General features: G+C 45.1%; 1 protein-coding gene across 1 annotated transcript in view; it reads right to left on the bottom strand.

Moving 5' to 3' along the window:
* The window catches only part of CASTOR2 (cytosolic arginine sensor for mTORC1 subunit 2), a 127,933-nt gene that overhangs the window by 55,942 nt on the left and 46,195 nt on the right, over positions 1-25,796 (bottom strand). The window contains exon 2 of the mRNA XM_084299433.1: positions 7,121-7,191. Within this exon, the coding sequence (XP_084155559.1) occupies positions 7,121-7,191 (71 nt within the window). The remainder of the gene's footprint in view (positions 1-7,120; positions 7,192-25,796) is intronic.

The following is a 25,796-nucleotide window of genomic DNA, read 5'->3' as shown; positions in this document are numbered from 1 at the left end:
CATCAGGTGATGAACCTGAGAGAAGTGAGGCTTGAAACTTATGGCGTGGTCTAACTTAATAGCAGAGTTTGGGAGCTGAGGGTTGGATGCTTTCAATCTTAGGAAAAGGAGTATTTCACTGCCATATCACCGATCCCTCTTGGGAAAGATACTCAGCTCTCTCTGTGCTTCAGTTCCTGACCTGTGGTGGGGGGTAACAGCACTTCCTCATCTCTCACAGAGTGCTCTATAAAGAAAAAACAACACTTAGGAAGCACAGAAAAAAAAATGACAAATTGCAGTTTTACCAGTATTTCAATATACAAATGCTCAAAAAGTTTTACAAGCTACATTCAGCCTTGTCCCTTCCTGGCCACGGGGTGCACCATTTGCTGCCCTGGCTTGTCTCCACCAAGCCAACAGACTATGATTAGCTCCAGACACAGGCAATCAACCTAATTAACCAACTCCCCTTAAGTCCTGCCTAAAATATACATGAACATATATAGGGCTGCTACATCTCTGTTGAGCTGTATCTTGCTTTTAGAGATCAACCGAAAATTTCAGTGAATCATTCCATTGTTTCAGCCAGAAAAGCGTTTTTTAGGTCCTGCATTTATAAGAGCGGCTTGATAAGAGCAAGCCATGGTATCCATCTACTCATCTGTCTCAGATTGGAAAGTGTTAGGAAGCAGCCAAGATGTAATAAATTTAAAGGAGGAAATCATGGCCAGTCAAGTGGTTCAGGAAGAGATGTCTGGGCTTTCTCACCACGGGCTGTGAAACAAAAATAGATATTGATACACACCCATCTACAGGAAGAAACAGTGAAAAATATGTCTTATTTATGCAGTATTTCTTTAAATAGGAGTAGAGAAACTGGACCAAAAGTCTTTATGTGGCAGGTTACAAACATAAGGAATAATATGTGCGATCAAGATTTGCAAACCCACTCACATGTCAGCACTAAGGAGAAGCTGAAGTGCTCCTTTACCCAGGTGACACAAACCAGACCTTGGAATATTACAGATTTCTCATCCTCCCTTCCCCCAAAAGATTTAAGTACCAAACCTCACCGCCTCTCAGGAGGGGGCAGAAATCCCACATCAGCACAGCCCCCCAACATGCATATTGATCTACCCTGACACACATGCACTGCAGCAAAAACCCTTCTGAGCAAGCACATATCCCTCATTAGCCCATAGTCAAATCCCCGTGTTTTTAATTTGTATTTAGGTCATTAATACCACATTACTTAAAAAAAACTGAAAACCACAGACACAGTATAGTCTGGCCAATACGGAGATCCAAAGGAGAGTGATTGTGCACGTGTTTAATAGAGAAAAACATCTTCTGCCTAGCAACCAGCCGGCTCTCCTGGCGGTCCAGGGGAAGGAATTCAGCGCTATAAATGTCAGCAAGCAAATTAAGCCACCATGCCTGAGATACAAAGGCCTAGTCACTGGGCAATAAAAAATTAAAGGAGAAATAGTTACAGGAGAAATATTCAAAAAAAAACAACACACAGGTGCATCTAATAGCTTGCTTCCCCGAGTATCTTTAAATAAAGTTACAGATTGCTCCCAGCTAGATGGGTTCTGTGCTTGCACTTATTTATAAGCTGATTTCTTGCCCATTTTATATACAGGATGAGAGAGAGGATACTGAAAGCAATTTACCATTTTGATGTTATTGAAAAAGGGAATCAACGTGGTACTAAAGTATATGATGGTCCTGAGTCCAAGGTCAGATAGGGAACAGGTTGTCTGAGGATGATGGTTATCAAAACAAAGCACTGCCAGCAGGGGGGCTTTTTTTTCTTTTTATCCTTTCTTTTTATTAGAATGAGGTCAACGTTTTAAGAATTCTGACAAAATCTCTCTGCCACTCTAACCAGTCAGGGCTTTTCAAATAGTTCCATTATTCTTAACGCACTGGGCAATTTACTGTGAGGTCTGAGATTAGGAGCCTCCTCCTTCTGGAAGCTGTGTAAATACACGGATTTCTGGCCTTAGGGAAGTCACCACCCACATCAGGCAGCCCAAGAAGGTTGAAGGAAGGACTGCCACCTCCACTTGGAGATGAACCCACGTGTGGGGAGACTGACAGCCTTGCTCTACACTTACACAGGGTATCTGCACCAAAGGAGGTGTTTTCCCCCTGCTGCTTCAGTACTGAAATCCAAGTATCCTTCCCCTGGTTCCCATCCAGAAGAGATCAGTCAGGACCAAAGTCTGCTACTGGCAGTGACCAACATGAAAGGGCTGGCTGGGTCGGGGAGACAGAAGCCCAGAGCACAAAGTGCTGCATTCCCCTACTCACCCTCAATTCCCTGAAACTGGAAGAAGCATGTTTGCCAGCCCAGAAACCACAGGGATTCACTCCTCCCTTAACCTCAGTATTTTATTTCTTTTCCCCTTCTCTGACACTTTTTAAGTTCAGTGCCTGCAGAGAAAAACTGCATGGAAGGGCCTCCTTTGTGACAGACTGTCACAAAACCCTTTTATGCAGATGTTCATGGAGCAACTCAACAGCTGCCAAGGTCACAGAGGAGGCTGGGTCAAGGCAGCAACAGGCTCAGTGCTCTCCCTGCAATGGGGAAAGACGCCTTCAAACCCCACATGCTGCCCTTGAAGAGGTGTCAAAAAGGGGGACTTCGTTTTCCATCATGAATGGGGCAGAAACTCAGAAACAAGAGCTTGTTGCCTTCTAGGTGCAGTGACTGTCTTGCCCCAGAGATGTTATAGAGGAGCTCCTTCTGCCCTAGCACAGAGCCAGGGCCCTGTGGTGGTCGTTCTGGAAAGGTCTTTGCAAACCCCCAGCTTTGTTTCAAGCAGATGCAATGGATACAGAAAAAATAAAAAATCTGAAGGTAAGCCATAGACATCTGTCACATCCACACAACTGGACCAACTTATACAGGTGACACCAGGTGGGCTCTTCCTTCCTATGGCTTATAGAGAACGCAGGTGGCCGAGGGAGAGCATTAATTCTTCCTTTCACACTGTGCTGTACAATTAGACAAACAATGCAAAACAGGGGGCTAGATGAACGGCTCTTCGCTGAGCTACGCAAGCAGAACTATCTCTAAACCTAGAAATGGACTTCCAGGGGAAGAAAAAAAAAAAAAAAAGGAAGAACAAATCTGCAAACAAACCAGCTGAAGACACTGGGATCAGAAAAGAGATAAACCACACACCCATAATGCCCTTTTCCCCCCAGTAAAAGGTCCTCTGGATACAAGTTACAGATGCTGGGAATGCCACTGGAGGAACGCTGCCACTATCACCGCCCCAAACCCATCATTTTATCCAGGTGGCACCTCCAGGATAGCACCACAATGCCAGCACCTATTGCCCAGTGCACGTACAGAGGGTTTCAGAGGCTATCTCCAGGTGTGCTTTGCTTTCACTGTGTGAGACAACTGAAACCCGTGATGATGGAGGGAGGCTGCAAGGGGGACAGACTGCACAGGGAGCACAGGGGCTATGATAGTATCTGCACCATGCATAGGTAGCTCCTGCTTTCGGCCAAACCTGGGGAAAAAAGCAAATGAAACACAAATATTCCTGCACATAAGGAAGCAGCAGCCACTTGACTTTTCTGCCACGTGCTGGCTGCGCGGCAGGTGATAAACGCAAGGATTTTACATGGCTGTCCACGCAGCCCAGCAGCCGAGCCACTTGTCCTCACACAGGAGGGCCCACGGCCAAGCTCCTTCTGCTAATTCATCTCAGCATCAGCCAGGAAAAGAGCCTTCTGTGCACGGTCCCCATGTCATTTCGCTGAATAAAATTCTTCCCCATTAACAGGCCAAAGCCCAAGAAACGGTGCCTGGAACAAACGAGGTTCTGTGCAGATCTAATCCTCACCTCAGTGCCAGGGAATTAAAGCAAAGAATTAGGCTGTGGCCATTCCCTTCCAGCATGATGAATGCTTAAGCAGGTTACAGCTTTGCACTGCAGACGTTTTCTGGGGAGAAGTAATGACTTCTTTCCCAGCCCAGCTCACTTGCTTCTCTCAGGGAAACAAGCCTGAGGATTATTTTTTGACAAAACAGTTAAGAATGATTACTACATGTCAGTATGCTTGAAGTGTTAACCTCAAGGATTGCTGAAAGTGCCAGTATTTCTCCAGCCTATTCTTCTCCCTGCAGTACTGTTTGTGCCGTGCAGAACAAGAGGCCTGGCTGACTCGAGGTACCAGGGCAATCCTCTCACTGCTGCCATGGCAAAAATTTGTATCAGCTCCTGAGAGAGAAAAGTCCCAATTTTCGTTACAGAAATGCCTACCCTTCAGAAACTTGAATCAAGTTTGTTAAGCCTTGCAAGAAGAAAAATTACCTGGAGAGGAAGAAAAACAAAAATCTTCTTGCTGATGGACTTGCAACTGACACTGCTCACCAAAGGTGAACTTGCCCTGCAATTCTGGAACTGAACCCAGTGCTTCTCCAGTAAGGCCAGGAGGCAGCTGATCCACTTGCGGCAGGGATGCTTGGTACTGCTCTGCAAGGAGGTGGGATGCTGCAGCTCGTACAGGTTTGGATCCTCTCCGAGTCCATGGGCTGATTGCACTTTGTATGTGAAGGCAGAGGGAGATTCCTCCTGCTCAGAGGCTTACAGCCAGAGGGTGAGGGGAAGCAGGGAGCGAAGGAAAGCTCTTTCACACTTAGATCCTGAATTCCTCCAGACCATGGAAAACTTTGCAGCACGTGGAAATGAGAAACAGGGATGGAACAACAGTGGGGATATCCCAGCAGGGCTAACCCTGAGAAAGAAGCTTTGGATGGGGTGGTGACAATTCAGAAAGAAGAGGTTTGGCTGGACACAGTCCCTGAGGGAACGTGGTTGTGTCCTCTGAATTATTCAAACTCTCCTAACACGAGTCTTGCCAGCAGAAGTCTTTCACTCACCAGCAAAGATAAGGTGATGAAGCTGTCGGTTCTGTGACACTACTACTCATGCTGGGTTCTGCACCCGACTTCAGTGCCCTGCTTCCTTCCCTCCTTCCCCTGCATTGCCTGGAAGATGACCATTACTCCTGCAAATCTCCGCTTTAACACTCCAACTGCACGCTGTGCATTTGACAAAAGGGATGCTACACGCTGTCAAAACCATAAGCCAACAGAAGCTACGTGGGTACTGTAACTACCAGCAATAAATTCTCACGCACATGAGAACCAAGATAACAAAGTCAAAAGGGTGCAAGCAGAGAGGACTGCTGCTTTGGAGTGCGGCAGCACTGCCTGGTTCACAGAGCAAACCTGGGGCAGCAGCAGGACATGCAGTTCCTCGAGGACACGAGGACAAGGACCCAGGATTCGCTCTAAGTACAACCACTGGCACACAGTGCAACAAAACCCCCACTACTGATGAGCAAAACCTCTGTTTGAGCTTACCTTTGTTTCAAGCTGGAATCATTTCCAGAGGGACAAACGGCAGCATGGCCTGGTAACGCTAGAGGCTGTGCAGGGGTGGTGGCAATACAGATTTGCCACCAGTGACTGAACTGAGGGATCTACCTTGTGCCAGTTGGGCAGAGAAGTGAGCCCCACGGATATCACAGCATTAATATGACACTGGAGGTGAGCAAATCCACATGGACAGCACAGCTTCAGTGATGCAGACTCCCTCCCGAGGAGGGGAATCTCTGGATTTCTTGCTCTGCCACATGCTGCAGTCCTTGGGAAAAAAAAATAATCTCCTCCTTTGGTGACTTCTCTGTTATAATTAAGCTCTTAGAAGTAGGTTTTGCATCCTACTATAATAGGGAGACCAAATTTGAATTCCTCTCACCCAGCTAACACCCGTAATAGAAAAGCCAATACTATCAACAGTAGCAATAAAACGTTCATGCATATGCCACCTGAACAAATGCAACAAGGGACATTCTGGCAGCAGGATCATAAGTCTTCACATCTTTTGGGAACAAAACCAGAACACATGACTTCCACTTCCAAGCAAACCCTGCAACTCCCAAACAGCAATAGCTCTCAAGATCCATCCACCTATTGTCAACATAGTGATTATTTTAGGAAAATGTTTAAGCCACCATTATAGTATTCCAAAATGTAATAATTTATTCTATGTTTATGAGTACTCCTGAAACAGAAGGGGAAATAATTCAGCAATGGTATTGATTATAAAATTTTGGATCTGTACTGAATAAAGATGGTATAGTTCCTAATTTTCTCTTTAGGATCATGGTATCACAGAACCATTGAATTTTACAGTGTCTCAAGTAGCTACTTGGCAGTTAATTCCTATTCAGGAATTAAATTCTTCTTTTTCATATTTTAATGAATTTTCTCCAAACCGGTAAAATGTGTAGTCTTTGAATTCCAACCACAGAAAGCAGCAATTGAACAAAAATAATAATAGCTGCACAACACTTCCTCATTCCACTACCTCAATAACACTGCTACAAACAAAACCTCCCCACATGATAAATGTTATTACAAACTATTTCCATCCGCAAAGCCAAACTATTCTCTCCATCCACACTTGCCCGACACCAAGCATCTGCAGCTCCCAAGAGCCTTCTTTGGTGCATAACCACCCGGCTCCACCTTGGATGCTGGCAGAGAGAGACCTTCAGCCACCGTGGGCATTGGTGGCACACAGTCTGGACTGAGATGGGTGTGAAAACAGGGATAAATCACAGCTTTTGGTGACAAGTCAGAGCTGATTCACAACTCTGCAGTGCTGCGACGGGTGTGGGGCTGATACCAAGTGCTCATCCTCAAGTTCTCCTTATAAAAGGGGAGATCAGAGGAACAAGCTGGAGGTGCAAGATGTGGTGTGCTCATAGAGGCTTGGGAACAAAGGCCAGCTCATTTTAACATAATAATATGCAGATGGTTTTGCTTTTTAAAATATGCTTAAGCTGCTCTTTAAGACTTGTGTGTCTTCTCCTCCTGGCATTAAAACACATTCATATTCTGCGTGCGAGACGCCTTGTACAGCACAGCAGCACAGACAGCGTGCTTAAGTGATCAAAGCACCTTCCGTAGCTGCACCACGAGCAGTGACAAACAGAGCTGTTTTACAAACACCCTGCCTTATGATCTCGCCAAGGACTGACACCTCCTCCTCCTCCTCCCCACGGGTCGGGTGCCAGAGCGGCGCACGCTGACACCTACCTAGGAAGCCCTCTTCATCCACGATGATGGTGTAGTCCTCTGGGGTTTCCGTGAGGCTGAAGAACTTGCACCTGGCAAAGGCAAACAGCAGAACGGGATTAGCCTTTGAGCTGAGGTCTTCCAGCTAAAACAGAGGCCCTTTCCCACCCCAAGCTCTGCTGGAGAAAAGAGCCACAGGCTGGTGCGCACGGAGCAGCCCAGGGCACTAACACACACAGACTTTACTCCTGGCTCAGCCACTCAGGCTGTGTGACCCACATTCCCTGCTGCCTGCCTATACACCATGGAGCTGGTAAAACACTTATTATTTTTATGACTTAGTTATTAGCTACTTTTCTTAATTACCGTATCCCTTAAGGCTTTCCATCACAGCCCAGGACCTGCTGTGTTGCCCGAACACAGAGCTAAAGGCTTTGCTCACGCACTGATCCCTCCGACCTACTCCAAAAGTCTCCCCATGGTTCACACGTGAACCCCTCTTCCCGTTTAGCCCCTGAAGTTTCTTGCTACATCAACGTTTGAAGGCTGGTCTCTCAACCAAAGCCCCTGCACCTCTTCCTACTGCTTCAGAGCCTCTTCCCAGGAGCAGACAGCATCCCAAATCCCGCTGCTGATCCCTGCAGGAAGCCTCCCTCCCCGGACGAGCTGCAGGTGAAGAGACAGGGAGCAGCAAGCCGTGCACCCGAGCCCAAGGGCCTGCTTCCCTCCTCTCCATCCTCTGCTGCCTCCGCTCTGCCCCAGGCCCATCTCCTCACACCACAGGCCACGCGAGGCACGGCTTCTCCATCTCCTTCAACACCGAGCCCAATGTCACCCCTAACACGAGACATGAAATAGAAGTGATGTGAGGTTCTCAGGCTGTAGACACACAAACAAGAAAAGCCTCGGCCTTAAGGTTTAATGCCAGAGAGAGTTGAAGGAATTTTTTTCCTACATGGAAACGTGTGGCACATACCGATAAAAGTACAGCAACGCCTACTTGAAAAAAGACCTCCTCCACCTCTGTTCCTCTACCCTTGGTCCCCAGCAGCACACCAGAGTGCCCAGACCACATCTGCAGCCCAAGTCACTGGAGAGATGGCAAAGAGCAGGATTTTGCAACCGCACTTTGTAATGCTATCAGATTCACCTGAGGCCAGCTATAGAAAATATTTAAATGTTGGCAAAATACGGGTTTTTCTTGAGGTCCACAAATTTCACAGTGCATTTACAGTGCAATTCCTGTACGCCGTACAACTTGGCAGGACCCACCAAGCACACACCACCAGGGTTTCTCAGCACCTGCGTCCCGAAGTCTTCAGGTCTCGTGGAAGCCAGGTGCCCCACAACCATGGCCCCACATCAGAAAATAAAGGCATCCAGCTGATTAGAGGATCAGACTAAGAACTGGCGTAGGCTGTCTTTTGACTGGCTGAAAAGAGCAAAGACTGCAGCTATCCCCTCCAAAAACAACAGGCAGGAAAATGAGATGGCTGCTGCCCTCCCCATCACCTCAGCAGGAAAACCAAAGAAACAACACGCAGCTCTATTAGGGATCTGCCACGCAACCTACAGGGCTTCATGTAAATGGAAAACACCGGACAACCTGCCTCTACAGACTCGTCCTGCTTTCCTAGAAGCATCCGTCACGACAATGAAGCATGACATTCTCCCTCCTAGCACAGATGTATCACTACAAAATACAGCAGTGGCCCCACCACAACAGAAACCACAACTTAATTATTTTGTGTCATTGGTAATAGCTACCGTGACAGCCACATTTACTAACTCAACTCTCTCCAGGAATAGTGCCAAGAGAAGCAGAAAACAGTAGCAGCCCCAATTTTTTATTCTCGCTTCTTAACTGCACAAGGATGCTACCTGTGATGGGTGATCTATGGCGGGTAAAAGGGACTTCTGGTATTCTGCTCCAGGTGGCTCCCAGGAGGTATCAATATTTATTATTTAGCAGATGAATTCCCTGGAGAAGTCACTGAAATAAAATTATTTGCAACTAACAGGCTGCCTACCCACATGCATGCTGACAAGGGAGAACCTAGTGGTCTTAAAGGAGGAAACATTAATATTAAAAAAAACAAAGCAACAAAAACAACACCAGCTTTCTCTGATCTGCGATGAGATTTACAGAGAAATTTTGTTCCACGATGGTAATGAACGTGTGTGTGCACACTGACCCAGCAGAAAAAGCATGAACGTTGACAGATGCCATTTTCTTAGCACACATTTAAAAGTGATGATATTTAAAGGATACGTGCAGATGAAATCCCATAATTGCTGGCTCAGAAAGCATGTCAAAACCTCACATCTTCATATCCCAGCTCAAAGCCCAATCCCCACCTCACAGCATTTCTGCAAAAGGTCAGCAGCACAGAGCTATTTGACTTTAAAAGCAGTTTTTTTCACCAGCCCACAAAAGACCAGTAGTTCTTGGGGTATGTATTTGCTTTGCTCAAGCCAACCGTGCATTTTTTCTTAGGGAAAAGCTACAAATGAAAAATTGGAATTGCAAACATTGTGTGATAAATATATAGCCCAGGAAAATTTATTACCATCGCATCTACTTCAACTGAGTGAAACTCAAATTGTCTTGAGGCATCAGTAACAGAAGGAGCCCGATATCATATTTCTTTGTGTGCCATACTACATGCGCCTCTTCCATTCAAGCTATTCCAGCCATTTCTCTTCCCTCTTACACCAGTCCTAGAAAAGCTGAATGCCACCAGCATCTTGTAATCTCACACCACAGCCAAGAAAGGAAAGGAAATGCCCTTTAATCGCTTTGAGACATCAGGCAAGCAGCATTTTTCTAACTACGTGTGGAAAGCATATATATGTAAAGAAGAAAATATTTTTAGTTCCCTAATAGCCCAACCTCGGATAGATTCTTCTGGATTTCTGCCTTCTTCATGTTTCAGCACATTTCCACTTCAGCACTGTTGCTGACTTCGACTGCCTGACAACATATGTCTTTTTCTGGCAACGCAGCAAATGTAGACCAATCTATTATTAGATTAGATCTTTGAAACTGCAAAGCTTACACTGTGTATGGAAGTAATACCCGAGCTTGCACAGAGCCGGAAAGCATGTGTAGGATGCAGCAACAGCATCATTTCAGTTTGCAAACAGCACGTAAGCCTCCCCAGGAGAGGCAAGCGGGCAGGAGAGCATCCCCGTTGGCCTCACTTGCAGGTCGGCACCAGAAGCGTCTCCTCCAGACATTTGCTCCCCAGACCTGCCTGGATCACAAGGATCGACACAACTTCCCTGGGTCTGGTCATACGCACAAGGACGTGTCTGAGGGGACTCTGCTAGGGGTTACCAGGAAGTTCGGCACAGATTATGGTCTTTAAGGAAACCACAAATCCCATCTTCTCTTTTATAAGGAAATTACTCAATTAATTGTTGCGTAGGCAGGGTAAAGGGTTGCAAAGCTGTTTGTTTTATGGAAAAAGACCCTTCCCAGGAGCAGGTGGGCATCCGGCCTCCCTACAATTCAGAAGGCACAGCTGAGTGCCATTCAAAAGCGACATAATGGCTAAAAGGCATTCAAATGCAAAGTTTGGAGGTAACCCAAAAGTCTGCGAAGAAGCAGTTGATCTGAATGGGAGTTAAGAAGTAGCAGCAGAAAGCTGATCTGAGTGAATATGGAAAAACATAATTTGTTGGGTTTTATTCCAGGCTGTCTTCTCGTTTTAGTTGAGAAAGGATTTATATGCTTCACTCCGTACATTATTATGATAATACATATTCTTAGTACAGAAAGACAGTCTCATGCTAATCATTTCCATCCTGGTGATCTTAACTTCTTTGCAGTTTTATAAATAATGACAAGAGGTGAATTCTAGTACGACATATTGTGAAATGTATTTAGGAAAGCAGTAAAGAACACTTGTGCTGTTAATGCGTTTTGACATATTTGTGTAACATGTTAAGTACTTTACACCATCTAATTACAAGACTACACAGTCAAATAGCACTGAAAATTGCAAACAGTGAAATGGCTGGTGTTTTCTAAACAGCGTATCTGTTTGTTAGCCAAAACACTTTGCCATCTTTTTGGTGAGACTCAAAGTACAGCTTAGCTGAACTCCAAAGACAAAAATGCCCCTTGCAATAGTTGCCTGTTTGCTTTCTACTCAACATCAAGGTCAGAAAGCAATAGATTCACCTTTCTTACGGTAATGTAGTTCTGAGGTTTGGTATGAGAAGGCTCCTACCCTGTTAAAAGGAGCACTATTGTTTGTATGAACTGTGTAAAACTCTGCATGACCATCCCTGCCAAGGGCAACTCTGAAGATAGCACAGCACTCTTAGAAACGGTCAAAGGACGGCAGTGACATTCCTCCCCGTCGTTAGTTGTGCTCGGCTCTGAGACACAGACATCAGCAAATACATTCAGAGACTGCATGCAGAGCCACTGTGATAGCAGAGTTTGGTTCATTACAGAAAGTTAATCATTTTCAAAATCAACAGAACAAAACTAACAGATTTGTGGCCAAGGAAAGCAAGTACTCACAAACAGACAAATTCTGGGAAGTCCTACAGCCTGTGCTATGCCAAGACTTCCAACACAATAACCATGACGGTCTTGTCTAATCCGTAATAATAATAATGACAGTTTAAGCTACAGATTACATTGTGTACAGTTGAAAGGGGGGACCTTCAGTCAGACCCTCTCCTTGCCACTTCTCTGTAGCTGGGGAAGTTATCTAAAGCCTTTATTTAGACCTTGAGAGAACTGGGAATAGAATAATTGAAAAATGATCTGCATTATTGAAGGAATGGAAATCAAGACCAAACACAAAAAGGATGCCTGCAATACTGAAAACAGGAAAGAAAAAAAAAAGGGGGCGGGTGGGGGGAGAAGGATGTGGATGTGCTCAAAAAAAAAATACTGATTTTAAGTACAGCTTACTGATAAAGCCAGGACACATGGAAAAAATGTCAGCCGGGTGCCTACTGTACTTGCCTTCATTAAAGCAGTACCAAGCCATGGTTCCTATCTTCATCAGAACAGTTCCATGTAGTCTGGACTGCAAGAGCCCATGCAAATCAAATTACTGCTGTAAATGGAAGATTATCAGTAGCTTGGAACAATATTGACTAGTAACTCTGGTATGACTTCCATTTTTCTGGAGACAGACTTGGTCAGTCCAGACTTCCCAAGATGCGGATTTAAAAAAGCTACGATATTCAAGAGTTATCTTGCAGCACAACCTCAGGAGAATTTTTTGTTGCTGTTGTTCTATAGACACACACTTGGGAGTTTATTTTGTATGACTAGCAAAGTTTAAGTCATGATGCTTTCAGTAGTCAAAGCACGAAGTTTGCAGTACTTTCTAAAACTGTTACTTCAGAAACTAAAACAATTTTTTCTTTTATTTGTCACAATAGCATTGATTTTTTTTAATACTTCCTAAAAAAACAATTAGAAAGCAACATGCAGCTTCGCCGGCTTACTTCTCCCCCTTCAATACACTTCCACCACCACATTTACAAAGATTCTGTAAGAAAATCTGTTTTATCTCGACTTATGTGTAGAAATAAATTCTTACCAAAAGCAATGTAATACACTAAGTAGGAGTAAGAATACACCATGTGAAGAAACTAAGGCATGTTACGTGCTGGAACAGTGGAAAACTCAGCTTAGTGAAGGAGACTCTATGGGAGATGAAAGGTCTGAGTCCACTCAAGTGCAGCTCCCTCGTTAAACCACTCCACCTGATGAATGTGACCATGCTGGTTTCCCATCCCAACACGACTGCAAACAGGAAAGAAGCCTGCAGTGCTCAGCGGAGAGTACTGCAGGAAATATAAGTGCAGTTTAAGACTATGCAAGTGTTACAGCGCTCATCTGTTATTTGTCCACTAAGGGGCTAAATATACAGCATTTTTCTTGAACTTCACAAGAACAATGCACAGAACAGTGACTTTAGGTGTAGACATAGTGAAGTTAACGCATTTCTTACACCTGAGGCTCATCCTGGTCATGGATCTGCAGAATAATTTACTGACCTGATGTAATTAAAAGTTATTCTTAGCACAGATTTTTCTTCCCAGGTCATAAATTATTTCAATTGAGCTCTGCTGTGCAGTTTTTACTTAGAACATCACTATTCACCACCTATATTAGTGCATGGAGCTGAATGAAAAACCTGGATCTGAACCTTACTGCTGTGGCCGGTGCTCAGATGATGAATGTGCCAGGTGCTTGGCAGCAGTTCCTCTGCCCATATGTTGAGGAAAGTCACCCAGTTATCTGCAAATGGCTCATCTGCTCTTTGGGACTCCAGTCTGCAAGGCGCCATGCAAGCATCCACAACACAAAATGTGCTGCAGGGGGCAAACCACAAGGACAGAACCTGCAGCAGATCTGCACCCACACTGCGCCTCACCTCATCCAAGCACAAAGCTTCACGCAAGGTTTTAGCATTCCTACTGGATTTTTAGTGATACTAGATACTGGTGTTCGTAGGGGTTTGGCAGATCCAATGTGTCTGAAAGCCTGTTTGGTGCTCAGACAGGAAGCAGCTCTTGATTTTAAAGGCATCAGGGTTTAAAAATCAGTTGTAGCACCATAATTACAAATTTCCTGGGGTAACAAAAAAATAATAATAATATATTGCAAATGGGATTACCCCACCTCCATTTCTCATTTCTCATCTCAACTGCTGAATGCCTTCTGCTTGGGAAGCGTTCATTTATCCTGGTGCACCAGATGACAAGGAGGGGACAGAGGAAACCAGCAGCTATGGCTCAGATTCGCAGACAGGAACAAGATCCCCCACTGACTTTAAACACAAGAAGACATTAGAATCGAGCAGCACTCTGGTAGGTATACGCTTAGGATTCTGCTCCTACACTCACATCTCAGGCCTTTGAAACCACGTTTTACAGCACGTATGGCTGCGGCACTACCATGCTCATGCTCAACCTGGAACCACACGGTTATTTCTCTGCCTTATGCACGTTGTGCACTCTGCAAACGCTGCTGTTGGAGCAGGTTTAACAATCCCGTGGCAGCGAGTGAGCCAGGACAGACCCCAGCTCCCTCTCCTGCAGCCATACACGAGTTGCACAGCATGGTGCTGGCTTTTCCCAGTCTCAGAAAAGCCATTTTTAATCACCTGCCTAAGTGGGGAACACAGTAAATCACAACTGAGGGCTGGAGGGGAGGGGAAATGAGAGAGAGGCAACGCGTTCAGTTAGGTTTCACCATCCCAAATACTACTTGGACTTCCTAGATTACAGGAAAAAATGCAGGTGTCAGACCACTGATGGAACCTGCTGCTTTTCTACCTGAAAGCAGACATCTCTCCATGCTCTAACCACTGGGGACAGAAAACAGAAGAAAATTAGTGGGTCATTCATCTTCTGTTACAAATTTCAAGACACGTTGCTTAATGCTGCCTGAAAGGTGCTAGTTTTCTCCCGTCATCATATAGTAATTCTGAGCCCAAATTCATCAGCATACACATGAACATGAACTGAGGGAAGTATAACATGAACTGAAGCTATACACCTTTGTCCCTTTCCTGCACAAAAAGCATCAGCATGCCTGCTCGTAGGGGAACAGAGCCATACAGTCAATAACAGGTGCTCCTCCACACTCCAAAATGATTTCCCATTTTTCTCATAACATGAACTTGGCAACTTCAAGTCCCCCAGTATCAATACTACTACTACTAATAAGTAGAGTTAATACCAGTATTAGCCGATTTTCCCTGCCTGTCTAGAAATCAAAATCACCAGGGACCCCAGGTAAGGGTATGCAGCAGGCAAGGTGAAGGCCGCAGCTTCCCTCCTGCCTTGGGATTTCTTGGTGTGGTGGCACAAGCTGGGGGCTTGGACATTCAACCCTCACCAGGTTGGCGTTCATCTTGTGCTGCCCCTTTTTACCAAACGATGCATGCATTTCTACCGACTCAGACCATCTGAGATCGCCATGCTACCAGCGTTTGCTAAGAGCTTTCTGCTGGCCGTGCTGGAGAAGCATCTAAAGCATGTGTGGAACAGAGGCTGGCACTACAGACCAGGGCTATCCCTCATCTAGCAGCACATCCTGCCAGCTTGCAAGTGCTCCCAGGATCTGTTTTCCCACCTGCTAACAGAAGTAGCAGCTGATGTTGAGCTTTCACCAGGAGGAGCCTCCCTTGGCTTGACTACAGCCCTGCTTGCAACTTAAGGAGTCCTATGTACACTAAAAGGGGAAATTAAGTGTATTTCAGCCAAGCAATTTAGTGATGTCTACCTCCACGAATTCCTACTTTTCTAGTTACTGAGATACATAAGCAAAACCCTTTTGCAGGAATAGAAGGATCTTGCTTAAGTTGGTTTGGATCACTAAAGATACAATATTCCCCAACAACAAAGTGTGCAAAGAAGACATATTCTTTGTTCTGAACACTGAAAATATGGATGAGAAAGTCCTCTTCTTCCAGCCCTCACTGTTGGTTGACCTGTATCATGTTACAGAAACTCAACTTGAAAAGTGAACTTTCAGGGAGAGTCACTGTAATGCAAATTCCTAATTTTGGAGGGGGAGGAAAGAAAACAACATACAAAAAACAACAACAAGCTTTCAAAGTTCACAGAAATACAACCAAAAAAAGCCCAGAAATTATTAGCATGGTTTTCTGAGCTAAAAAGTAGCCACATTATTTTTTTTTTCTCTGTGCCATTCACTGAACATAACCCAGTTAGTGGCTTGCACCAACTCTCTTCCCAACCCTCCTGACTTTCATCAAACCCAACGGTAGCTTTATTCAATACAAAACGGACAAAGGGCAAAAGCAGAGGACATTTTTCTTTATAGAAATCTGCCTTTAACACTGTTATCTGGAAGAACAGCAGTACCGTGTCTCTGTGTTGCACAGAACTCCAATTAGGACCGTCTAGCTCCATCCGTATTTAGCTTTACACTGCGGGCTCCAGGCACATTTCTGCAGCTCCTGCCGGCGTGGTGCTGAGCTATGGATTACCTGGGAGTGGTACAACCCCACAAAGCCAGGAAAGTGGTGTAAAGAAAACAAACAAACAAACAACTATTCACAACTCTTCACATCCAAGTGAAGTACCTGGAGGCCTTGTAGTAGATGAAATGAATGAAAGTCGTGCTAAGGCAGCAGGTGAGGCACAGCACGAGTGGAAATACCAGACCTACATCAGGCAGCGGGTCTCTCCAGCATGACACTGCCAGCAGGGATACCCAGAGCCTTGAAAGCAGACCCAACACGTCCATCAGGGTGCTGTCTGTGCAATTCTGGCGTGCTATAACCATTAGCAGGAACCTCTATAACCATTAACGTGCAGGAGGAGCAAGGATGCTCATTTGCTTTAAGCATAGCAGAAAAGTCTGCCTGTACAGACTCTCTGCACGTTCTCCTCTGTTAACCAAAACCCTCTATTTAAACTGATTCTCCCTTCTTTCCCTCCCCCCAAAACTTATTGGGAACAACCCTGAGAAGGGACTAAGACCCTTGCAGCACAAATAACAGTGTCACAGCCCTCGGGCCCAAGAGACGTGAGAGCAGCTGATAATGAAAATATTCAAAAGATAAAGTAGCCTTAGATAAGGCGTTCCTCCAGCCCCAGCTACGTGAGGACAGTCACAAAACAGGCTGTGATCACCAACCCGACCCTGTTTTACAAGCAAAAGCACCCAGGCACAGCTGCCCTTCCAGCTCCTGCCTGCTGTGAAGATGGGCAACACGCCTCTGGGCTTACGGGGTCCAGTCCCAAGGGCTGCAGGCATCACTACTGTCCTGAGCCTACAGAGCAGCAGGGGAGGCTCTGTTCCCTTTAGGTGAGCCTGTAAATTACATCAGAAATCATTTTAGTCCACTGATTTTGACTGTAATGTCTTTGGATTTACAAATGGGAAAGTGAGACCAAGTTCTTAGCCACTTTTTAAAAACAATAAACCAAAGAACATCACCACCCCCACCACTACCAAACCTATCAGACTTATGCTACCATCTCCAGGGAGACTAACCTAACACCTTGCCCCACACGGGTCCTGTGGGCTGGGCTGTGACTCAGTTTACATTTACAAAGCAGGTCTACAAGCATCCCTGTTGAGCAGCATGGTGATATAAAACCACACCAAACCTCATCATACTCTCATTTAGTGTGCTGTTGGGGATTAAATGAGCATCTCAGGCATCACTTCACTTATGTTTTATTGTTGTTCTTCTTCCAGCTTTATTTTCTGAACAAGCATCTGAAATAAAGCAATAGAGCAACAGCAAAATGTTTGAATCCCCAAACTTTCAAAAATCATAAAGTTATTTTCAGAGTTTAAACTATCATCTGATATGCTGTGCAGTGCTGCCTGTGCTAATTTCCTTCTCTTAGGATGATGGCAATAGTGCACATCAGTTCTCATTCAAGTGCTTTAATTTGTTCCTTTTGGCTTGATTCTCCCCCAAAGCATCTTTAACAATATTGTTTACAGTTTTATCACTGTTAATGACAGGGAAGTCATTCTTCAAATTTCCATAGAGGGTCAATGAATGTTTACATTGAAAAGGCAAGATCTCTTTGCTTTGGGAGAGAATGTTGCAATGAAACCTCTGAAGGGGAAGCTGGAACAACAAATGAAAAGGAAGCTCAGTTTGTGTGCATTGGAAAAGGACTCATTTATTATCTAACAATTAACCAATTGATCCAGACACACCTTTTCCTCTTCTCTCTTCGCTATTCCTGCCTGCCAGCACCGTTAAAAGGCCATCTACTGAGAGCCAGCTCACCCGCATAAGAGATGCAAAAGCTATTCTTTCCACTGGAAATAGTCCATCGTTTATTTAAGCAGAAAGTAACTATGCTTTAAAAACTTTTTCTTTATAGCAGCAACAGTATTCTCAGCTCAACGCTTCACTATTGGAGCTGAACTTCATTTCAGCAAAGAAAGGTGGAGCACAACAGAGTTTTCCTTAACCACAAAATTATCTTCCACAAATCAGCAACTGTGTTGAGAAACGCATTACAGATGTGGGTGTGGGACCTAAGGTTTACAGTTGAAAACAAAGCATGATTTAATGCACAACAAAGGCTCATGAATACATTTTACTGACTGGATCCAGAAAGATTATCCAAAGAGGACAATGCAAATGCTGAGAACAACAACAACAACAGAGCAAGCCCTGCTTCCCTTCCAATTCAGGCACTATACATCAGCACTGGCAAGTTTGATTCTCCCTTAGGTTACTCCTCCAATGCCCTCTGCTGCAGAATACTGACTTTGAAATTCTATCAGCAATAAAACAGAACTGACTTTTTCTAAGTGGAGTGCTACTGCATATCCAAACCCAAATATTTGGGGTACATAGTAGCTATTATTGTGTTCAGCCAAAACCCAATAATTATTGTGTGGGCAACACTGAAAAACAGAGACTGCAGAGCATGTGCTTTTTATTTCAGAGACAGGAGAAACCCAGGCTCAACCCAACAGGGGCAAGAGGTTCTTACGATACTGCTCCAAGATACAAAGAAGGGAGGAAGAAACTGCAAAACTGTTGCGGACTGGAATTGATGAACTTGTTTCCCTGCAGGAACCATAAACACAATTTTCCCAGCATGGGACATAATAGTTCTCCCACAAATTACTAAAATATATTTCCAGAGCTCAATATAGAAAGCTAGATGCACAAGAAATGTTTGCAGCTTCAATGCAGGCAGTAATTGAGAACATGTGTGGCAGGGGGATTGGAGGGGGAGGAGGGAGCAAGCCATACTCCATCGAAACGGAGCGGCAGGAGAAACACATTTCAGTCCTCATCATTTTCAAAGAGCTTCCATTTTTGAGCGGGTCCAAAACCCCACGTTATAACCCATCCAAGGGGCAACGGTGTGAGCCTGCACGTCAAACCTAAATTTAATGCACATTAACAATTTAAGAGATGTTGTTGAACCTGAATAATAATAATTAAAAAAATGGTCATTTACTTTCCCTTCTGCACAGACAGTAGGTTTAGTTTCTTGAATGAATTAAGGACACATTTACAGAAAAATCTACCTCTGACTCTTCTCATTCTCCCAGGCTCCATTTCCAGGTCCTGGGGTATTAACCAGCCCAGCTACGGATGAGGAAAGCAATATTCCTGTACATCCTAGCTGGCAGTTTGCGCAAGATAGCACTGTAGATGTGCCAGCCGCCAGCCTTCCACGAACCAGTTCAGCAGTTAAGGTGTTGACTAAATTTGCAGCACTCAGAGGAGCTGAAAGGAAGCTTCATTTGCTTCCTTGCTAATGAAGCAAAAGGAAACACCAAATCACTGTTTTTTTGGATAACGAATCCCTATAAATACAAGCAAAGGGGCCACGTGTATTCCAATAAGTGTTTTTTTTAATAAGTCAGTATTGACAACCCACAAGTTTCAGCCTTGAAAACGTAAAATGTCAGCCAGTATTATTTTTAAAAATGCTTTTCTAAAATGCTCTAAATCAGCCTCGTCAGGCTGCGAAGGAAGGACCCATGGAAAGGTAGGCCAACATTGACATTCTTCCCAGACCTACCAGGCCCAAGAAAAACACAAGTAATTATTCAGCAAGCGAGCATGACATGGGCTCAGACTGAAGTCTGCCCTTTCTGAATATTGCCCCTTAAATCCAGCTGCCAGACCAACACCCAAAACAAAAGCCAGAGCTCTGGGAGAAACGAAGCCCGCTGATAATGCGGAACGGGTCACTCTTTGGGTCAGAAGCGAGGTTATGGTTAGTTTTCCACAATCCCATGCACATTTTTGTGTTGCTCTGTCACTGAGGGAACGTTTCGGCCACTCCACAGGGCTTAACCTTGCTGGCTATGCTTTGGACCCCTGCAGGGCCAGCAGTGTAGGCTGCTCAGATCAGAGCCTCAAACAAGCTGGAAGGCCGCTCAGATCAGGGCCTAAAATCAATGTGGCAGAAGTCACAGAGTTAGCCCTTCCCTCTCTGGGGTCCGGAGAGGTTTGCTTGCTACTTCAACTGGCTGCACTGTACCTGCAGAGCCTTCAGATTTTTGTCTTTTGATCCCTTCAGCTTCAGGACAACTCTTGCTTGTGGTCTGCACAGCACTTAGCACAACGGGGCTCAGACATTTCTAGTGAGCATTAACCCAAGTGACGTGAAGGCCTACGTTAGGAATACTGCAAATTTTGTAACGCTGTTCAGCCTAAAAAGTTTGCCAGGTGATGAGAAAACAGCTGCTTAGAGCCAGATTTATAAACTCAGTTTCTACCTAAAGATCTTATAATGCCTGCTGACTAAGTAATAAGATGGCAGGTGAAATACAAAGTCAATAAATGGAAATTAATGCATACAGGGGGAAAATAATTTTAATTCTGAATGAAGAATGACAGGCTCTAAATGAGCTATTACCACTCAGGAAAGAGATTTTGAAGTCACTACGGGCTGTTCTCCAAAAGGTTCAGCGACTTTCAAAGGGGCCATGAGAATACCAGTAACCAGGGAGGGAGGTGAGAATATCTCCTTGCCCCAGTGCACAAATCCAGCACATACCCAGCTGCCGAGTACTTCATGATCTGACTATCCCAAGGCTACCAGTGGGCTGGAACTGAATTGTAAGAAACACACAGAAGGGGCCCAAGGGGAAACCAAGGCATGGAAAACTGAACAGATGCGGGAGATTCAACTGCAAGAAGAGATGGGTCAGCATGGGATTACAGGAGAAGTTATTACGGCCAAGGTAAAGAAGAATTATTCATTGTCTCACAGTGTGTGAAACAGGGGATGCAACAAAGTGATCTGAGAGTACAAAGTTTTCCATTTAAAAATGATTGTGGATGAGAGGGGCATGGCCAGAAAGTAATGCATAAGACAGTATGTACAAGGAAAAAATGGGTTCTAGGAAGAAGAGTTCACCGGTGAACCTGGTGCCCCAGGTGACATCTTCTGGCTAGGACACCTCTTATGCTTCGGGCTCTGGGAGGATACAGCAGGGTACATATGCAGGCCCTGTTTCGCTTCCCTGAGCATCACAGTCAGCACCAGCTCCTTGCTCTGACCAGCCCCATGTGCTCAACACCAGAGTAGACTGGGACAGGTAGATAGCGTGAAATAAAAACCTGATTGCTCCCATTCTTTTTATTTATTTTTTTTCCCCTTTAGGAAGCACTTGTGCTGTTCTGGTGTTCTCCAACATCTACAAGGTACCCAGCTGGAGGGTCAGTGGATGACCCCAGATGCAGTCAGTCCCAGAGCAAAGTCCTGTCTGCATCCCTGCACCTGTGTTTGGGAATGAACCCTAGAGGGACTTCATGCTAAGCTGCCACCTTGGGAGAAATCTGTCAGTCCTTTCTCATGGTGGGGAGGAGAGAACATCAGAGTTAAACTCCTCTGCAGTTAAGCTTCTGGTCCTGTGGTGGTTTTACACAGGTGGGCAGTCGGGCTCTACCACAACCACTCTCTCACTTCGCCTCCTCAAAGGGGAACAGGGAGAAAATATGATGAAAAGGGCTCAACGGTTGAGATAAGGATGAGGAGATCGTGCAGTAATTATTGTGACAGGCAAAACAGAATCAGCATAGGGAGAGAATAAGATTTATTGCTTATTGCTAACAAGCTAGAGAAGTGAGAAACAGGAAAGAAACCAAAAGCACCTTCCCCCCATTCACCCTCTTCCACCTCCTCCCCTCCCAAGTGGCACAGGGGAACAGGGGAATGGGGGTTATGGTCAGTCTATAGCGCTTCTTCTCTGCTGCTCCTTCTCGATCACTCTTGTCCCTGTGTGGGAATGCAGTCCTAAGTGAACTGATCCAGCGTGGGCTTCCCACAGGCAGCAGCTCTTCGAGAACTTCTCCAGATATGGGTCCGTACCACAGGGTCCATCCCTCAGGAGCAAACTGCTCCAACCTGGGTCCCCCATGGGCAGCAGCTCCTGCCAGGTCACCTGCCCCTGCATGGGCTCCTCTCCATGGGCTGCAGCTCCAGCCCAGAATCTGATCCAGCAGGGGTCCTCCACAGGTCGCAGTCTCCGTCGGTGCAGGTCTACCTGCTCCACTGTGGTTTCCTCCATGGGCTGCAGCGTGGAGCCCTGCTCCACCGTGGTATGCCATGGGCTGCTGGGTGACAGCCTGCTGCACCATGGTCCTCACCACAGGCCACAGGGGACTTCTGCTCTGGCGCTTGGAGCACCTCTCCTTCACTGACCTCAGTGCCTGAAAGGCTGTTCCTCACTCCTCTCACTCTCCCAGCTGCTGTGTGGCACAGCGTTTTTTCCCCCATCTTAAATAAAAGGCGTAAAACAACATCACTTACTGGCTCAGCTCTGGTCAGCAGTGGGGCCCTTACCTAACATAAGGCAGCTTCTAGATTCTTCTCACAGAAGCCACCCCTCTGGCCCCCTGCTACCAAAACCTTGCCACATAAACTCACTACAGGTCCTGATAAATCACAGCCCACAGCCTCAGACACAATCACAAGTTTCAAATTCAGACTTCCAAGCCCATATGTTTCAGGATGGGTAAAAGGGGAGTTTTAGCTAGAAGCCAGGTAAAGCCCATGATCAAGATATATTCTCTCCTGGCATAGCTTTCATGGTTACTAAACTCATAAAAGCTTTTTTTAAGCGAGACAAACTGTGCTGGGGAAGGGGGATTGGAGAGAATTGTATCAGGAAAAAGGTTGGCATTTTAGTAATGGTTCAAAGGTTTCAGCTACCAGAGATCAGTGCTAGCTGTCATCTTCGTCAAATTAAAAAGCTTCTCAACAGCAGCGGGCTGTGTGTTTTAAAGAGGCCTTTAAAGTCTATGGGAACAAATACAACACAACATGCTGGGAAAACCTTTCCACAAGCAGACGTAGGAAGAAGTTCAAGTAGTTCTAAGTAAGAGCCTGAAGGCACAGACATCATCTTTCCATTTCCAATTGTCTTGGACTGGATAGGAATTTTGGAAGTGAAAGGAAATGCTGTGCCGCAGGCAGTTTTTAATACCTGAACTAACAGATTTACCCCTGCCCTACCCTCTTCGCTTTAAAATGGAGATGAATGAAGCGCAGAACTATTTTAAATACCACTTCACATGAAATTCTAATCACCATTTCAGTTTATGTTTTACTGTATTGTTCATTCCTTGCTTCCCCATGGAGAAGGAGAGGAAAAGAAAAGGGAAGAGGAGCCATTTAGTAACTGGCAGGGTCCATGAACGTGTTCTCTGGAAACAGCCAAAGACTGTGAAACAGCCAGCCCTCATGAAAACCCAACAGGCTGTAATCATCTACTTGTGCTCTGTCCTCACCAAGTGCTGTGCAGGATAAGTATTAAAATTGATTTTAAAAAATTAAAGCATCAAAAAACTGCTCTCAAAGATTTAGAGAAAATTAAAATTGTGAAATCACTAGTGTGGATGAAAAAACGTAAGAAAACTACACAATCTTCCTCTTTTAAGGGCTTGGGGAGGAACCATTTCTCTCAGAGCAATATAGGGCTACACCATCAAAAGACACCTCCAGAGTATGAGATCTTGATGAGTCTAGGATCTTCTTCTACGTGTGTTTATGCTGAGGCTCCCCCAAAAGCAAAAAGGCTAAGACTGGGCACTGTCAATACCACTTCCATCCCTGACTTTATCCCTCCTTTCAAGCAGTAAGTGGCCAAGCTGAGAGAACCAAAAATACAGTCAGATGTTGCTTTTACCTTTCATTGAGAAAGAAACTTATATGCTTGGATGACTCAGAAAGGGAAGATACGACACCTCCATAGAGGTCCTGAGACTCCTCAAGCACCCATTCTGCCTGTGGGCACTGACCCACGGCTAAAGAGCTCAGAAGGGATTGTTCCCCTGCTGTCACAAGCAGCACAGGTGCCCAGCAACTCAGGCCTGCACCATCAGCAGCACCCAACTCGGAAAGGAAACGAACCAAAGTCTCATTATCTGAGCCTTTAACACACGAGGCTCTTCTGTCACCTCAGCTCTGCATTTAGTTTTTAACTCAAGCCTTTCAGCAGTTCCAGGATAACAAATCCACGTAGAACACAAGTGTCTGTAGCTGTAAGGAAAGCAGTTTTGTGAACTGAGAGAGATCCCTGAGGTACATCAGCAATCCACTTCCACTCCACTCAGGATTTAAAACACACTTCATGGGTACAGATGAGGCTTCACATTTGCCACCTGTGAGAGCCCTGTCTGCCAGCTGTATTTCAAGCACAATCATAAGACAGGCTAAAGTGGTTCATTTGGGTGCTAAATACAGCATAATGCTTCCTGAAGAGTGAAACTAAAAGTATTCTTTTCAGGATGAATGACAAGAACTTCAGGTGAAATGCAGCCCAGGACTTTAGGTAGCATAGCACAAGACACGAAGATACTAATGAGACTTACAGCCTCACCCACACAACACAATTCTTGGTCTCCAGGGTCAGCAAATACTTGTGATTAGCACTATCAGAAAAAAAAAAAACTCCCTTTAAAATGCATTTAGGTCACAGAAAACACTAAAATATCCTCAGAGAAGATTTAAAAACAAAACAAACAAAACCAAACCAAAAAACAAGTACAATGTTGAATTACGACTATCACAGGTAGAAAAAAAACCTGGAGAACACAGGTTATTGCTAGGCTATGAGTGGGCCTGGTAGGGAATCACTAAATTACCCTTGTGGAGGAACATGAGAAAAATACTCTTAGAAAGGCACAATCCCACCTGGCTCCTATTTGCTGCTTTTCACAAACAGACCTCAGAGCACTTTCTAAAGAAAGTCAGTATCAATATCAGCTTTTATTGCATCTCAGCTTTGCAGGACAAAGCACAAGGTAGTAATTCTCTCCAGCCTCACATAACCCAGACAGGTCTGAACATTTAGTGCTCTTCCAGCAAGTCTGCTAGCAGAATAAACAGTTCGTAACAGTTAAGGAACATTTTAAACCTATGCTGAGGATAAAGCGAGCATAGCCTTTGGCAACATACAAGACTTTGCTTTCAAGCCAAGACTTTCCTTTATTCACAGCAGAAAGAAACAGAATAAAACCACCAGGTATTGCTGTCTGCGTGCTCTACAGGGTGAGAAAGCAGCGAGGAGATCAGAAAGAAGCAAGGTCCCACAGGACAGCAGAGTTTGACCCAAACCACCAGCAGCCCAACATCCTCGTTCACAGCTCAGCCCAACTAATGGTCTAAAAGCTGAAAAAGGAAGTAATGACCTGAAATATAAAATTCAGCCCCGTTCAGAGGATGCATATGAATTAGATTTTTTAAGCATGGCTAGGGAATTACACGTAATTGCATCTGATGTGGTTCACAGGTCCCCAGCAGAACCTGGCCTCCAGTCACCAGCTGTCTCCAGCAGCAGCCGTTCTCCAGCAGTTGTCTCAGGAGGCTTCTGCAAAACACAGGCTGCCTCTGCTCCTTTCTGTGCAGCACCTGAAGGACTTATAGGAAAACTGTCCAGAACTGGTACCTCACTGCTGGGGGATGGAGAAAAGAGCACAGGATGGTCTGGAAAAGACAGATCTCCACTGTAATATGGACTTTACTGTTCTGCTGAGCCCTACGCTTTACCATCAAGCTCATGCTTTGAGAGAAGGTCTGCAGGCTTTGTTCTGGTAGCAATTAAATGGCTTAGTCACCATTTTTTTCCTGCTGTCATTGACCTATGTCAGTAAGCAAGCAACATGCTTTTTTTTGATCAGACAAAGAGCGAGGGGGTGGAAGCTGCTCAAAGAATGGAAAACAATCA

Source organism: Netta rufina (assembly GCF_964035555.1).
Source record: "Netta rufina genome assembly, chromosome: 21".
Lineage (NCBI taxonomy): Eukaryota > Metazoa > Chordata > Aves > Anseriformes > Anatidae > Netta > Netta rufina.
This window is presented reverse-complemented; position numbering and strand designations above follow the sequence as displayed.